The sequence below is a fragment of the Lutjanus erythropterus genome, chromosome 6, assembly GCF_056507025.1.
Source record: "Lutjanus erythropterus isolate fLutEry1 chromosome 6, fLutEry1.hap2, whole genome shotgun sequence".
NCBI lineage: Eukaryota > Metazoa > Chordata > Actinopteri > Lutjaniformes > Lutjanidae > Lutjanus > Lutjanus erythropterus.
Window position 1 is genome coordinate 29,321,931 of NC_139322.1, and position 17,031 is coordinate 29,338,961.

At 37.3% G+C, this 17,031-nt stretch overlaps 1 protein-coding gene across 2 annotated transcripts in view; it reads right to left on the reverse strand.

Annotated features, from left to right (window-relative positions):
• Nucleotides 1–7,765: 7,765 nt before the first annotated feature.
• prkar2aa (protein kinase, cAMP-dependent, regulatory, type II, alpha A) overlaps nt 7,766–17,031 on the reverse strand; it is a 61,497-nt gene continuing 52,231 nt past the window's right edge. For both annotated transcript variants that reach the window (XM_084721583.1, XM_084721582.1), the window contains exons 6-11: nt 14,732–14,873; nt 14,094–14,195; nt 13,113–13,187; nt 12,913–12,978; nt 11,949–12,087; nt 7,766–9,298 (exon numbers count right to left, since the gene is read on the reverse strand). In XM_084721583.1, coding sequence (XP_084577709.1) covers nt 9,174–9,298; nt 11,949–12,087; nt 12,913–12,978; nt 13,113–13,187; nt 14,094–14,195; nt 14,732–14,873 — 649 coding nt within the window. In that variant the 3' untranslated portion in view covers nt 7,766–9,173. The remainder of the gene's footprint in view (nt 9,299–11,948; nt 12,088–12,912; nt 12,979–13,112; nt 13,188–14,093; nt 14,196–14,731; nt 14,874–17,031) is intronic.

The window sequence follows — 17,031 nt, forward strand, 5'->3', positions numbered from 1 at the left end:
GTAAATGAAAACCAAAACACACTGAATCACATTTGACACAATATTTATTTGATTTAACATGTCAAACAACAGAAGTATATGCACATTACATATTCAGAGGATAATAAATAAATGCACTGTACAGATTACTGAACGTGACAAACTAAATACCAGAGGTGGGAAGAAACTAAGCACTAAATTTTGTTACTGTACTAAAGAGTTTTTATTAGGTATCTGTACTTTACTTGAGTATTTATTTTTATAAAAACTTTTGATTTTACATTTTCAATACAGGCTCATTAGTTTTATGCATTTGATGGGAATCATTGATTATTTAATTTAATTTAATTTAATTGATTAGTAATAAAGCAATATCTCCATATTATATTGATAATATGATGTGAGATTTGATATCTATATCTTTTAGTTTTTGGATATTAATATATGGATATTAAAATTGTGTTAATATTTTGTGAAAGCACCAACAGTTATTCCTACAGTCTTCCCACAATATTAATATCAAGGTATTTGGTAAAAACAAATATTATGATATTTAATTTTGTCCACATTAATTAGTCCTGCTATCAGTGTTTTATTGTCATATCTGAAGTTTATGGATTAATATTTCTGCTGTATTAAAGTGGACGTTGCATTTTACTGCTGTAGATGTTTAAGGTTGTGCTAATTTTAGTTTAAATACAACAATGCATCACGTTCTAAAAGTTTGTCATGTTTGAATTATTTGAAAATTAGTTATTTTAGAGAGAACGTCTGGATTGAGATATATATTTTGTATCACAGAACAGACTAAAAGTTTTGAGATATTATTTAAAAATCATATCGCGCAGCCCTAATTAGACCTTAAGTGTGTTCTTGAGTTGGTTATAATTTTTCACATTCTGTTGCTGACATTGAAAACTGATTTGTACTTTGGAGAAAAGTTGATGTTTATTATTTTCAGATTTTTTTTTTCATTTTCATTTTAATTTAAGTTAGAATGGTTTAAGTTTAATAAAGTCTGAAATATATTAATACTGACATGCGGTTCAGTTCGTTTACACTTTGAGTACATTTAAGAGCCTATACTTTTAACTTTTACTTGAGTAAAAAGTTGAATCAGTACTTCTACTTTTACCAGAGACTTTTTTGCACAAGTGTCTGTACCCCTACTTTTTCTTTCCCACCTCTGCTAAATACATATTCAGCATTTTCTCCTTCGGCCTGAACTGTCTGTGTCTTTCGTGACTGGCTCCTCATTGTCTCGGCTGCTGGGTGAAGAGGGCGGTGTGAGGGGTGGAGGGGCAGAGGCAGGGGGCTCGTCGTTTTACTCACTGAGACTTTAGATGGTGCTTTGGCATCTGGAAGCAGGTAGGGCTGTTGATGACTGGCTGGTTGACTGGCTGGTTGACATCCACACCCAGCTGCTCCAGGGGCACATAAAGTATGGAGGAGTCGGCCCTGCCCTGTGAGACAGGAAAACAAGTGATGAGTACTTTTGAATTGTTGGCATCCATATTGTTGAATTTGTAGAAATATCATAAACAACAGAATAATATTAGAGAAGGTTTGTATAATGCATATAATCCCCAAATGTAAAGTCAAAACTTTTTGTCACTATTGGTGCTTGGTGCAGGGATTACTCACTCGTTATGCTGAAAAAAAAAAAATGTGACCACCGCCCCTCAGCTGCTCCCGCTGTCATCCATCCGTCTCATCTAGTCTTCATCTTCTCGGTCGTCATGGGAATCCTGGATGCAGAGCCTCGCTTCTTGTGGGGATGTTGATGCAGGGTGTATAAAGCTAGACAGAGAAACAGAGAGAGTAAAATAAATCAACCTTGACTTACTGCTGATTGAGCTCAAGACTTGCAGGAGCATTACTCACCTTTGTCTGGTAACCATGAACACCTTCAAGAAAAATAAGTCACAGTACGACAGTAAGATTAAAAAAAGATTTAGGTTTCTGTTTTATTTTGTAGGGAATCCTCCCTTGTGTTTTTGTTGACTTTATTTCCTGTCCTTGTCTTGTTTCCCTCTCTTTTTTTAAGACTGATTGGTTCCGCTTGTTCTTGCTTTGAATCTTTGTGCTTTTTGTTTGTGTGTTTCCATCTTTTCTTTTTCCTCGTTCTTGGAGTGAAAGGTTACAGCTTTTGTCCCAGTGTTTCTTTTTGTTTGCTTCCATGTTGTATTGCACCTGTTCCTTTGAATTTACACATACTATGACAGCCTGACTCTACTGACAGGGTTTCTGCAGCTCCTGAACAATTCTTAAAGTCGACAATCCAATGATATGAATCCTAAAATCATCTTAAAATATCTTAAATACAATACAATACAAAACCAACATGGAACCTGACCTTCAAGTGTGGATGTTATACAATCTGGACGTTCTAAAAGTCGTTCAACAACAGTGAGGCATCATGGTTCACTTCACCTCACAATCACAACAACACAGAAGAACACAGCAGAGCTTCAAGTTCTCAGGCCTGATTTCACGCACAGAGCAGTTTTAAGTACATATAACACTTAATTCAACACATGGGACACATTTCCACTAGAGACACATTTTGTTCTTTTGTTTTTTTTCAAGTCCCTGACAGCGCGCGTTCGGAGCTAAAAGTTCCATCGTCTCCATGGAGCGCAAGTAAAAAAAAATTTAATATTTTATAAAAATTGATCCAGTCGCCATCTTTATTTCTCTAATTTCAATGCAAACGATTGACAATTTTGTGTTTTCAAACAACCATAGTAATTATTACCACACTCTACACCTGTCCATCCATAAATCATCATTTTACACCGAGAAATCGTCGACGGAAAGTCTGTTTTCACCAAATTCAACAGGCCTAATAACATAACATTTTACCTTAAAATTGAACAAATCACTGATAAAGCTTGCAATGGTTTTAAATGTCTGCATCAATGAAGAAGTTAGAAGTAAAACAATCAAATAAAATCTGTCTTAGCTACCTTCAACGTCTTGTGCGTCCTCCCAGCGCAGCAGGTGTCCCTCGTCGTCCAACGGTGGTCCTCCAGGGTCCATCTTCAGGCCCTGCAGTTGTCCACAATAATCCAATAAATCCAAGAGTTGGGTTTTTCCAACAAGATCCGCTTTCCAGTTGAGTCCTTCTGAGAGAGATTCTCCAGCAGGGTTTGGGATCTTTCCACTGTTCGGGTTTGCAGCAGGTCAACAGGTCAACTCGCCAAAATCCAAGTGAAAAGGGGACATTAAAATGAGCTGCAGGCCTTTATATACCTGCCCATCATTCTGTTTCCATGACTACTGCTGGCGCACGTGCGTGCGTGTGTGCATGTGTTGGCAATTTACATTTTATTTGGAAATTTCAACAAGTATTTAGAGTATTACAATAATCTGTTTAATGCACCCTCCCAAAAGTCAAATGAACTGATCTTTTCTAACATCTGTCATTATTTATTTATTCATTCATTTATTTATTTATTGAAGGTTTGTTATTCCGTTTTGTTTTATTCTTAGCATTTTAGAATAATTATTTGTCTCTCATCACATTAATTTATTGCTTTCACCTCTTATTTTTTAATATATATTTATATTATTTTTGTTGTTGTTTCATGCTCTATTTATTATATACTTTGTTACATTCCAAACATAATATGTGCATTTTTGTTGAATTAAGTAGAAAAATTATATTTAATTTAATAATTTAAAAAAGAATGTATGTATTATGTTTTCCATTTATTATAGTAGAGCTGCTGTGTACACTCTAAAATGTAATAGGTATGCTTACTTAAATCATAATAGTGTACTTTACTTATCTGTCCCTATCCTGTTGATTTAACTCATGGAATGTAAGTATGTACTCATTTTTCCTTAAGGAGGTTTAAAACGAAGTTCATTTGAGTAAACTGGACTTGAAACATTCTGTTCCTGGAATGAACACAGAGGCTCAGCAGAGCACTTGTGCAGTAGACAATACAACAGAAATTTGATTCAATTGTCAGCTATAATTTCATTACTTACAACTACATTTTTGGCAGGACATTTTTTTCTGAACATAGGTATTACAAACATCTCTGGAGATAACTAGGCTAATGCTGTTGTTAGCTAACATTAGCCAAGGCAGCTAACTAAAACCGCCATTATCATGTCATTCACACAATAATTTATAGTTAGCTATAGCACATAAATGATGTGATCATGATGCAAATGCTAATTTGAAGCAAAATTACAAAATAAAAGAGGTTATGGTTATTTGGCGGCAGTAGCATGACACTGTATTTCTCGAGACGTGAAGACCAGGCAGGCAGGCTGGCTGACCGACCGATCTCTTCTTGACCGGCAGAGCTGCAAACACCTCCAGCCCAGTCTCTCCTCTCCTGTCTCACACACTCTCTTCTCTCCTCCAAAGGAGTGAGAAGACAAGAGCAAGAGAAAAGCAGTGAAAGTGAGTCAATGTGCCATGGCTTGTGTTAATATATAAATTGTAATGTACAGTTAAATTATAATGTAGCTTAAACATGATGATGCTGCAAATCATAATTGATTCCCCTACCATAACTCTTTCATTTTGTTATTCTGCTTCAAAGTAGCATTTACAAATTTGGTAAATGAATTTAGGCAGAGCATGCAGGGCAGAATGACCACAGCCAGAACCAACTAAGCAACAACCTGACTTATGACCTGATGTGTATTGCGCAGAACTGTTTAGCTGTGGTCATTCTGGATCTTAGAATGAGCAAAAATGCCAATAAGAGATGCCCTGCTTGCTCTGCCAAAATTCATTGACCTCAAATGTCGTCACATAAAGTATTTGAGCCATTTTTGATGCCATTCTTGTGACCTTATTCATTCATTTATTTATTTATTTATTTATTTTCACAGCTTGACGACAGACAACCAACACTGATGCAGTGGACATGTAAGTTTTGCATCTTCACATGTGAAAAGAGAGGGCAATTACTTAAATATTATAGACTGAAACATGGTGGTTACACAAGAACATCACCATTGCCATGTGTTCATAAAGACTGCCCCTGCACATTCAAGTCTTTTAATGCTCTTAAGGTACATCTATCAAGAGCACACTCCCAGATTGATGATCATTCTGATGCCACAAAAAAATGTGTTCCGATGTCAGCTTTGTGACTTCAATGAGCCATGTGTAGAAATGCATTTTTTTTTCATACTTATGGACACATATCCGGATGCACCAAAAAGTACAGTGCCCTTACAAGGATTGTAATTTTGAAACCTGAGTCTACACTATATTTAATGCCCACAAAAGCAGGAACCATGATGGCAGACAGATACAACTACTTTAGTCCAGTTTGAAATCAGGTGGGTCTACACAAGCAATAAGCAATCAGAAAAATTAAGAGGGGTGACCCAGTTAATAACATAAATAATACCACTGAAATGTCCAGGGTGCCACACATAATTTGCAGAATTTGGTATGTTGAAGGTTTTGAACTATGAAGCCAAAATTTTCAAATTAGTTTTTAACCTTCCTTTATATCTGCAGGACACTGATACAATCGCAGATGTCACACAAGTTCCTGTTGGGGTATTGACTGTTATACCTGAGGACAGACAGCAGCCATGTCCACACGCCCTGCACCTTGAACCCTCCAGCATCGCTATCATACTGGAAGGTAATATCGTCGTGGATGACATTGAAAGCCACGCACAAGCTTTTTGTGTTACATTTGGACTAATATACGCTTTTCAGAGACTTCATTCAGAGGGTGATGCTCAACCTGGGTTTAGGTAACCTGAGACCAAAACTTCACAGCTTGAAAAATGCTCTTTTGCAAGTCTTAAGTAATGTCAGAGAAAGTTTCCACATTTGTTTAGAAAGATTTGCTTATAAAAGATTATTTACATATTTGTTTGTATGGTGAAATTTCATTTATTTCCACAAACAGTGGCCTTGGCTTAAGATGCACAGAATTACATTTTGTTCAAATAAAAGCCTGCAAACTTATCATTCTTTGTTCTGCTTACTTGATTTTTTTAGTGCAATCGGTTTCCTAGATTCTACTGAGTAAACACAACTGTTCAGTTAAGTCAGACTAACTTGGCTTACTTGATTTGGTAACACTTAGAAAGATCAAGTTCATTATACTTGCTATTAAAATCTATAAAAAGTAATACAATTAGATTTAAAGTAAACTTAACAAGTAGATATGAAGTAAGCGTAACTTAAGACTATTAGTTATATTTACTTACCTTTTTTAGTGCAATCGGTTTCCTAGATTCTTTTAAGTAAGCTCAACTTGTCACATTTGAGAGTGTACTTCTTGGTGGGGGGGCGGGCTGGAATCTGATTGGTTGAGAGTTGCACGAGCTTCTTTCGTATTTGCTAAACTCAAACGCTAACAGCAGAAATTTAGAATTGTCAATATTAATATATAATTATATTAATCATTTTGAGTAATTTTTTTTTTTACATATGTCAAAAAATCTCTGATTTCAGCTTCTTAAATATGAAGGTTTTTTTACTTCCCTCTGATATAAAACTATTTTATGGTCGCTGACAAAAGAAGACTTTTGAAGATGTCACTTTGGGCAAAACAGTGATCAACATTTTTTACTACATTTTATGGACAAAGCAACTAATTGAGTAATTGAGAAAATAACTGCCATATTGATCGATGTTGAGAGTAATCGTTAGTTGCAGTCCTCCAATAATTATTACAATAGTTATCAAAGAAAGATCACATAGAATAACCCGGAGATTTTCAAAGTCTCAGACTGTGGGCCTTCCCTTTTTCAAAGCTTGAAAAAAAGAAACCCCCACTTAGTTTATGACCATAGTTTTGCTCAATTTCTGGATGTCTCATGAGATCATTATATTATATTTGCTCCCACAGATACTCAACATTTGAGCCAAGATAGCCAAATATTCCTGTTTGACATAACATCAGTCTGAAGGGAGGCCCACAGTCTCAGACTCTCAACCCTGTGGTCTAATCAAAATGGCAGAGGACAGAGTGAATAATAAAATATTTATGTAGAGGAAAGCACACACTTCTCCGTGGGCCAAAGAGCTTTACTCAATAATCAATAATTCATTTTGTAAAGCGTTAACTCTTAAAAATGAGCTTTTCCTGAATTTTGAAAAAAAAAAAAATGTTTGAAAATGTTCAAAGCCAGCATTAAGGACATCTGTGCATATTAATCAGGATTTTGGCTCTAAATTATGCATTACAGCTCACTTATCTAGAAGCCAAAGATCTTTGGTTACACAGCTGAACAGGTATTCTTTCTCTGGCCATTCAGGCTGGTCAATTCAAAGATATTCCAGGGAAACAGACTGTGTGATTTGAAGGAGTTTTAGGGCCATATTAAGAGGAAAAAAAGTACTTTTCTAATTTTGCATTTTGAGAAAAATGTTGAAAATAAAGTCAAACTTTCAGTCTTGGTCTAAGACATAAGAACGTAAATCACAGGAGGAAGATTTCTTTTTTTTACTTTTTATTTGAGTAAAGTTGAAATGTTGAGAATGAAGTTGAAATAATTCATCATTCTGTCTCAATATTTTGACTTAATGAGTTGTGTCGACTTAATGATGGCCCGACCGATTTAAAATAGAAAAAATGTTTGTTTGTTTTTTTCAGCACTCTGGTCCTGGCTTGGTTGAAGTTGTAGTGTCTTGTTAGTCCATGCAGGCTGGACATAATTGTATGCACGACACAAAAACAAAATTTTATTCATTCATGCATAACAGTTTCTCCACATTTTACACACAGGGCACCCAATTTGTTGCTTTGCTGCATTTGAGAAGAAATTCAACAAGGAGGCAAGATTTTAACAAAATGTTTGCTTTATTTTTTTCTGTTTTTTTTATCCAGGACAACTCATTCAAGGATAATCAAGGAGAAATAAGCACTACTGTTTTTATTACAATTTTTTCTGTTTTTACATTTTGTCAGAGATGGATGGTGAATTTTTATCAGAATTGGTCAAAGTAAAACAAAAAATAATAAATGAATATATAATAACAATACATTAATAATTAATTCAATACAATGAAGTGTGCCGTCAATGATAGAATAACAATGGCCCAGAAAACATAGGGTTGTTATTGTTTTCACTGCTTCTTCTGTGGTACTGCAATAATCACCAGCACTAACTCAACTCAACTCAATCAACAACAGTATAGGAAGAAATGGAGCGCACCCACAAAGTTCTGCACCCCGGCCTCCCAAAGAGGAAACACATTTTTTTATTTAAATAATATTTTATCAAAGCTTCTGTTTTTTATCTTCATAAAACATTTCTAAAACTTATCTGTCTTCGTTAAACTTTTCTTTCTTTTTTTTTTTTTTTTTTTTTTTGCATTTTTGATTCATTTTCCTTTTCAGAGATTTTGAAAGTTTTTCGTCTCCATTTTACCACAATGTGTCTGTTTTTGCAAGTGTGGTAACCTATGTGTTTTTGAGTATCTGTATCTGTACCCGTGTGTGTGTGTGCGTGCGTGTGTGTGTGTGTGTGTGTGTGCGTGCGTGTGTGTGTGTGCGCGCGTGTTGATGTGTCCTTTACTGAGGCTTGTTGGAACAACTTTGAGTTGTTTAAGTGCTCATGTGAATGCAAAGCCTGCACAAATTAAGCATGATGATGTGTTATCGATGTTTTAAAACATGTGCATGGAGTGTGTGTGTGGGTGTGTATTTCATGTCCTTACGCCGCGTTACCTGTATAAAGGTCATTGCAGCAAAGACATTCATACTGAGAGGTTGAAGCTGGCTCAGTCAACAATGTGTGTGACCTTTAGTGAGCTGTGTGTGTGTGTGTGTGTGTGTGTGTGTGTGTGTGTGTGTGTGTGTGTGTGTGTGTGTGTGTGTGTGTGTGTGTGTGTCTATAAAGTGAGCTTATCGAGGAGTGTGTTGAGCTAGTATGTGCACGAGGGGGAGCAGACTAAGTGAAGTGAGCGTCTCTCAGTGCCTACAATAGGTGTCAGTGTACGTGGTTGTGTGTGACAGTGTGTTCATACCGTTAGGGCATTTATGTACTTGTATGTGAGCCAATTTCTCATGTGTTTGCATGGCCAGTGTAAAGCTTACTACGAGTCTGTAAAGCCACTGAATGATGTGACAGAGGACATATGTTTGTGTGTGTGTGTGTGTGTGTGTGTGTGTGTGTGTGTGTGTGTGTGTGTGTGTGTGTGTGTGTGTGTGTGTGTAGTAGAAGGCACGGAGGGTGGTGTGGGAGGCTCAGTCTCTCAGGTCCATGCTGGAGCCGAACAGGGCCACCAGCTGCTCCTCATAGTGGGCGATGTTCCTCTTCATGATCTCCTTACAGGAGCCCAGAAGGCGCTCAAACGCCTGCACGTCTATTACTGCAGAGACAGAGAGAGACATATGTTCAGTGTGTCAGTGTAGAGTCATTTCAGTTTCTCAAAAAATCCACTGGGTTCATTTCATCTACGGGATTAGGTTTTGGCAGTATCAAGGTGTTACAACACACTGGGGTATTTAGAAATCCCAAGGGTATGATTTTCAATTCCATCAGAAATCCAGATGCTCTTCTTTCTATTAAACTGATACAGAGAAAAACCAGATAGCTATACTAAAGAAGCTAAGCTAAGAAAATAGTACAAATAACAGCATGATTGACAGAAACACAGTAACAGTGGCCTTCAAAAAAGAAACACCGCTGCTAACAGTGTAACCGAGTTTCTTGGATTTTCTTAACTTGGCAGATTTAGTGAGAAAATAATAAAAAATAAACAGGACATGGAGACAAAATGTGCAATGAGCAGCAGCAACAGCTTCTTTTCGTTCCGCTCCCACATGCCAAAACTGAAACTTCACAACAACTCCTGCCTTACAGCCACTCTGAGGGGACATACTACCTCAAATACAGAAGGCTTTTAAATCATAATGCTATGAAGAGGGTACAGTTATGTTTTTTGTTGTTGTTTATTTACAAATACCGTCACATACCGTAGCCCAGTGAAATGTCAGGAGGGTATGAAGGTATGAGAAAATAGATACCGCCAAAGCCTATACAGGATAATAGTTCCGATTTTCCTCTTTGAAAATCAGAGCAGAGGCAACAATTTGAATCAATAGTAAAATGTTTTCAAAGCAACAAGTTAAGCTTTTTTTAATTGTTTTAATTTGTGGTAATAGAAATATAAAGAAGAGATCATGTCTGGCAGTATTTGAACTGTTATCGGCCATCCGGTCTTCATCAGCATCTACAAAAAAAGGTTTCGAGAAAAGGGCTATCCAGAATCCTGCCTTCGCTAGAATCTGTGACCAAAAAGGAAAGAAAACAGCTATTTTCCATGAAAAACTTGACATGTAATCTGTTCAGTTCAGTTATTAAGTTTGTAATCATGAAGCCCTCGCATATTCTGTCATCTGACAGAACATTAAACATCAGTTTCTAACATCCTCCTTTGTTTACATGCAAGATGTCAAAAAGTCAGAGAGCGCTTGGTGAAGGCAGATCCACTTGTAGTTAGACCTAAGGTATTAATTATGGGAAATTTGCCCTGTAGATAATGCACCTCATGTAGCAACATGGTGAAAACTGACAAATTCAAAGATGCACACAGGAGAGGAGTACAGAATTAGATTCCTAATTGCTTGTAACACTACCCAAGTTATTTATCTACTATTCTGTCAACGCAATGAATACACACTGATGAAGGCTGGGTGGCCAAAAATGTTTTATATACTGCCAGGGATGATCGAGTAAATGTTTCTTAAATTATGTATTTCTGAGTGTGGCATTTCTTCTTTATATAAATACATGCATCTAGACATGAGTTGAGTTTGGGCTTTCCAGCGCACATCAGAATACAACAGAAAGGCAAACTTGTCTGGCACTGGGAAAAGTCTGGTACTTAAATTGACTACTTTTATCAGGTTTAGCCACACACCAGTCAGTCAGTGGCGATCCCACAGATAGAATTTTAATTTGTGCTTCAACATTTGTTAGATACAGGTAGAGACATTCTTGGTCCCATCATAAATGTCCTTACAGGCCCAAGAGGAGCCTTGATGTCCTGCTCATCTTTTACAGCTGTAACAGAAAAGGGAGAATGACAAGAATACAACCGACAGCATCTGTTGCTGCAGTATGGTTGAGTGACATTTTTGCCTGTTTCAAAGCTGAGCAGCTGCTCAAGACAGGCTGTTATACTGTTAGTACAGTGAACAGAAAGACTCACACTGAGAGACAAGACAGGTGAGTGAGTAATATTAAAGGGGAGGACATAGGCTGCACAAAGAGTGTGAGTGACTGACACTACATCTATTGTGAAACGGTTCCCCTTTTGAATAAACAAACAAAATATAAGCTGTGTAATTAGCGCTATTTTAAAAAAATGATGCAGATTTCACAAACGAGAGAAGAGAGGTGACAGAAACATGAGCAGCTGTTAAAAATCCTCTGTTCATTTTCAAAAGTGAAGAGCTGCTCATTTCATTGTAGAGCCTGAATTACTGCACCCACATTAAGAGCAAAATAATTACTGAACGGCCTTTAAATGAACAAAAAATACAGGGTGATGACAGACGAGATGAAGAGCCAGACACGTGAATTAAACGGAACTCAAATGCCACTTGATATCTTGTGACAAACTGCTTGTAACAGTTCAATTAGTGGGAAATGAATACCACAGACATCACTGTAAGGTTGAGTGGTTGAAATATTGTGTGTTATAAAATGTTTTAACTACGTATCAGGATTTTATTGAATCTGTAACACTATATCTTCAAAAAGGACTTGGAGTGCCTTGAGAATGAATTGGCTGAAAGCAGCACACAGAACAATCTGAAGAAATTATATAATCACATAAAAATGCTCACACACATGCTTTAGATGCAGGTATCAAATACCCAGATGATGGTGGAAATCTAATGTTGAAACAAAGCTATTTTATTTAAATATCTGACTTTATTGTTTCTTGGAAGCAGCATTATCATTGATGTTGACAAACGTGTTTAACGAGTGTCTTGGACTGTTTGTCTTACCCAAACACTTGACATCACCGACTGCGTAGGCTGAGGCGGCCCGGGGCTTGTTGGTGACCAAGGCCAGCTCCCCAAAGTAATGACCCCTGCTACAGCGCGTTATCTCCACCTCCGCATTGTCTGCATGGTCCGCCTTCGTCTGCAGGGAGGAGACGAGATGAGAGAGGGGAACAGAGCAGAGAAGAGAATTAAAGGTTAGGAACCATTGAGCGCCTCGTGTCCCACATCCCCCCCACCCCCCAGCGAGGAGCACTCAGCAGCTGAGCAGACAATTGTGATTCCCACTGTTGCTAGGCAAAACCAGGAAACACTTTTGTACTCTGGTAGGTTTTACTGGGGAGTGTGGGTTGTCATTGTCTAAATGTTCTGAACAGAAACTACCTGGGGGAAGATTATAATCAGCTTTTGCATCAGTGCATATTCCTACCAATGTCTTAGCATTTATGTGATTCAGCCTTTTTTCCCCTTTCAACCAACTGGATCTTTACACTGTAGCTGGACTGATAGATACAGTAGAGCTGCGACCATTATTCAAATAATCGATTAGTCAATTAGTTGATTTTTGACAGTGGATGAATCATTTCAGTCTTTTTTTCAGGAATGTCAAACTTTTGCTGGTTCCAGCTTTTTAAATGTAAAAAATTGTCGATTTTCTTTTCTCTTTTATGACAGTAAATGAGTGTTTGGGGTTTTGGACTGTTGGTTGAACTAAAAAAGCAATTTACAGACGTCACTTCAGGCTCTGGGAAATTCACATTTTTTTGCATTTTATAGACAAATGACTAACTAATTGAGAAAATAATCACCAGATTAAATGATGATGAAAAGAAATGTTAGTTGCAGCCATGACATACAGTGCTGGCAAGGTGAAGTACATTCACCCTCACAATAAAATCCTTAAATTGAAATGCAGTGAAAGTGAGATGAAGAAGAGAAATGAAGATGCTGAGGAGGAGTATCTTACTTTACTCTTCATCATGATCTTGACCTCCCCAGATTCTACAACATAGAAGCAGTCAGCCTTGTCTCCCTGAGGAAGAAGAAAACAGACAACTTATAAATGTATTTAAAAGTTGGTATAAACTGTGTCAGTGTGATGAAAGCCTAAACCTATCAATGCTAAAGTCCCTGTATGAAAATACACCAGATACATCCATGTCTTACCTGTGTGATGATACGCTCACCATCTGAGAACTGCTTTGCTCCTAATACATCCACTATCTTCATCCTCTCTGTTGGCTGGATAGAAAAAAGGAGGGGGGTGAGGTAGCAGGGAGGTTGAGACAAATAATGAGAGCAATTGTGAAAGCAAAAAGAATCAGTGACTGTTTACATGCTCAAAATATTCCATTTTTTGCCTTTATTCTGAAAAAAGACAGTATTCTTACTAAGTTGTTAACATGGTTAATGAAAACGGATCTTTATGTAAAAATAGAATTTTTTCAAAGTTTTCTTGGTGGTGAAGTTGTTCAACCAAGCAAACAGATTCGCTCTCTCATTCGCTCAACCACCTTGTTGAAAACATTGGTGTTGCAGTGTTTGTGCATATCCAAAAACCTACTGATATTCAACTCTTTCAACCAGAAATGTGGTCTTTTTAAACATGCATCTCTGCCCCTGGGTTTGTTCACAAGACACAGAGCTGACCGTAAACAGGAAAGAAGATGTGTATCACAAACTGAGAGGCATCTTCCAAATACCCTGTATACATGTTCAAAGAATGCTCCTAAAACATGAATAATACCAACGTATCCCACATCTTAATCGGAAAATGCTACAATCAGAATCAGACATGATTCAGAATATTCACACGGAATATGCTTTTTACATGAGCTGTAACAAATTCAAAGCATCGTCATATTCTGAATTACAGTGGAAGATTAGTGTGCATGTAAACATAATCACTCATTTGAAACAGGCTTCCCTCTCTCAATGCCTTCACCTTCTGTTCTTTATTTGAGCTAGATATAAAATGTAAACATAAGGTACAAAATAGAACTTTTTCCACTATAAATTGTCTGGTGTGCTTCTGCTGGCATGTTGGCTAGCTTTACAAGTGATGCTGCATCATCCACTGTGTTGGAGGGAAAGAGCTCAAAGCTACCAGAGACACAGGAGTCACAGGCCTAAAACTACTCCACTCACCTCCAGTGATTTGAGTAAGGGCACAGACTCAATGAAAGACTCGTACATCCTCCTCTTCTTGGCATTGTTCTTCACAATGAGTCTACGGAAGGTGGCACGGTCCTGGGGAAAACAAATGAGAGAGTAAGCAAACACCTTGCGAAGGGAGATGCTCTCAGACAGTACTAAGTGGCAGTTGCTGTTCCTCCTCTGCTCAGCCACAGGGAGGCGCTGCAGTAGTATAAACCGTCAGAGCAAAGCACAGGCTCCATTCATAGATAACACAAGTCCATTCTTAATGTGTCTGAGCATCACAGCCCAATGTACTGTGTACCTAAACTGCTCACAAAGCAATCCTTATAGGCACCAAGAGAAAACAAGAGTTTAAAGGTGAGCTTTTAAGAATGAAAACAATGTGACAGTTATATATATGAACTGACTGACAGGTTTATTCTGTCAGCTTTTAATCAGTACAGTGACAAGTTGGATGATTTTTGACTTGAAAACAACCCCCAGGTAATTAAGTAACTGTTTAGTGCTGGAAAATTGCCCAAACTTTAATTGAAAGAACACACCAGAGGTTAACATATCTCATTAAAATAAAAAATGACCTTGTTTTTGCTGCATGTGTGTCTGTTTGTCTATTTGTTTGTTCTTACCAGTCCCCATAGTGCCCCCTCCTGGGTGGCGACGATGGTGGCGGCACGTGGCGTGTTGTACATGAGTGCCAGCTCCCCGAAGCTGCCCTTATTGTTATACTGACCCACGCATGTTCCCGATACCACGATGTCATACACACCCCTGCAGAGAGAGAAGAGGCAGAGAGAGAGAGTTAGAGACAGAGAAAAACTAACAGCAAAGGCGGAAAGAGCAAAAAATCCATAAACAATAATGATGCCAGAAGTTAAGAGGTGGCCTGTCAGAGTGTTTTCTTTATTGATCTACTGACTGATTTAAATAAACATTTAATTACAAATTATCTGTAGCCTCTGGACAGGACCCTGTGTTAGTTTGGCACTATGGGTGAGCAAATCATTGACTGTTTGTGTGGGAGCACTCATGCGTATATAATTGTGTTCAAGTAGATGTTTTTCACACATTTACAAGTGTAACAACATGTAAATGCTAAGAGAAACTTAGCTTCTCTGTGAATATCGTTGTATATTTACTTATATATTATTTATGATCCTTCTAATAGCTCAAAGATGATTTTGGCTTAACAGACAAAAGGGAGTTTTGGTGATATCTACAAATTAATAGGTGTAGAGTTTGGGGGTTGTTTCAAGCAAAAAAGGAGAACAAACTTCTATTTTAAATTTGCTAAGTGTTGCACAAATCAACTTCAGTTTTTTTTATAAAATTTTGGCAAACACTCTGGTAACTGAAAATTTAAGAAAAATCTGAGAAAGATACTAACTCAAACATAGAAGAGAATATATGGAAACACATTGCTGGTGGTTTAAGTTAATGACGGACATTGCCTCTTTTGAATCATTAATCGCAGTGACTAATAATTACCAAGCAAATTTTTATAAAGATTGGTCTAATATTTTAATGAACATAAAGAAAGGAGCATAAAGTAATGAAAACATTCCTAAATTCTGAAGTATGTATCTTATGTGGTATTTTATGTTATTTACACTTTGTATCCTTTTTATTTGTAAAAGTGCTTTACTCCCTTGTTTGGACTGTCTAGTGCCTGTTTTTATTATGCTTGCCTTGTCAAATGTTCTTTATTGACGTATTGTAACATTGTCTAAAATGTAAAACGTATTGTTATAAATAAAAAATATTGTTGTATAAATTCATGTACAGTATCAAAAAATGCTTGGTCATGGTTTTTCCCCTGTTTCTGACAGACAGTAACACTTCAGCAGAGCAGCTCCGTGTCCCCCTCCCTCCCTCTCTGTGTGTATGAGGATTAAACCTGGGGAAGGTAATTTGCAGCGTTGTTGCTCGGCGGGATTAACCAGTCATTTTGTAAGATAGCCTCTCCTCCCATTGGCTGCGTAGAGGGGCTAAAACCCTTGTCGCTGGTGGAGTATTAACTTAGTTTGACTGGATTACCATGACGACAGGGACGCTGATCACTAGTGTCGTCGCCTACCTGAGCACAGTGAAGTGAGGCCATCTACACACTGTTTGAAATACCGTGCTGCTAGCTCTTTATTAAATGAACTATGTGGGTATGAAATCTGTAATCAAGGATAAATTTCACACAATAAATCAGCTTGAGCCAAGAAGGACAGATGTAGAAGACTCTTTTTTCAATTTAGCAATCAATTAGTACCCTCAAGAAGTTCAGTGTGTAAGTTGCCAGAATTTTGAAGTTTTACTCTAAAATCAACTGCTAGTTAAAGACTTCAAAGTGACAGGAGCAGACCCATGTAGTTGGAAGACAAATGGCTCTTCCTTCCTGTGTTGACAGGATATGTGAATAACAAAGATCGTCTCTGCCCAGTCAACTCTTGGGCAGCAGAGCCTTTAGTGAATTTCAGCCTCTTAAAGATAGAAGATGCAACATCTCAATATCAACAAATATGTCTTAAGGTGCTGAGCTTCACAGTGATTGGTTAACAATTAAGACATTTCATTATTATTGGAAAAAAAATGCAAACACTAAAGCTCTGACAAAAATGGAAAATACAAGATTGAGTGGCTTATTTATTTCAAATAGAAAGAAACAGAGAAAGCCAGGTCACTAGCAACTATGTAGTTCATTATTAATTTGGGAAGAAGAGGACATACATTCTGATTTTGATTCTGAGATCTAGTGATGACTTTTTAAAGGAACATTAAAGAGGCACTGTACACTTAAACATGTTTTAAACTCATCAGTGCTGGTGTTAATATTGACATTTGTTACTGTTTTTCTACTCAACATCATGTACAACCCCAATTCCAAAAAAGTTGGGATGCTGTGTAGATGCTGTGTTAAACTGTGTTTATCAACAGAAGC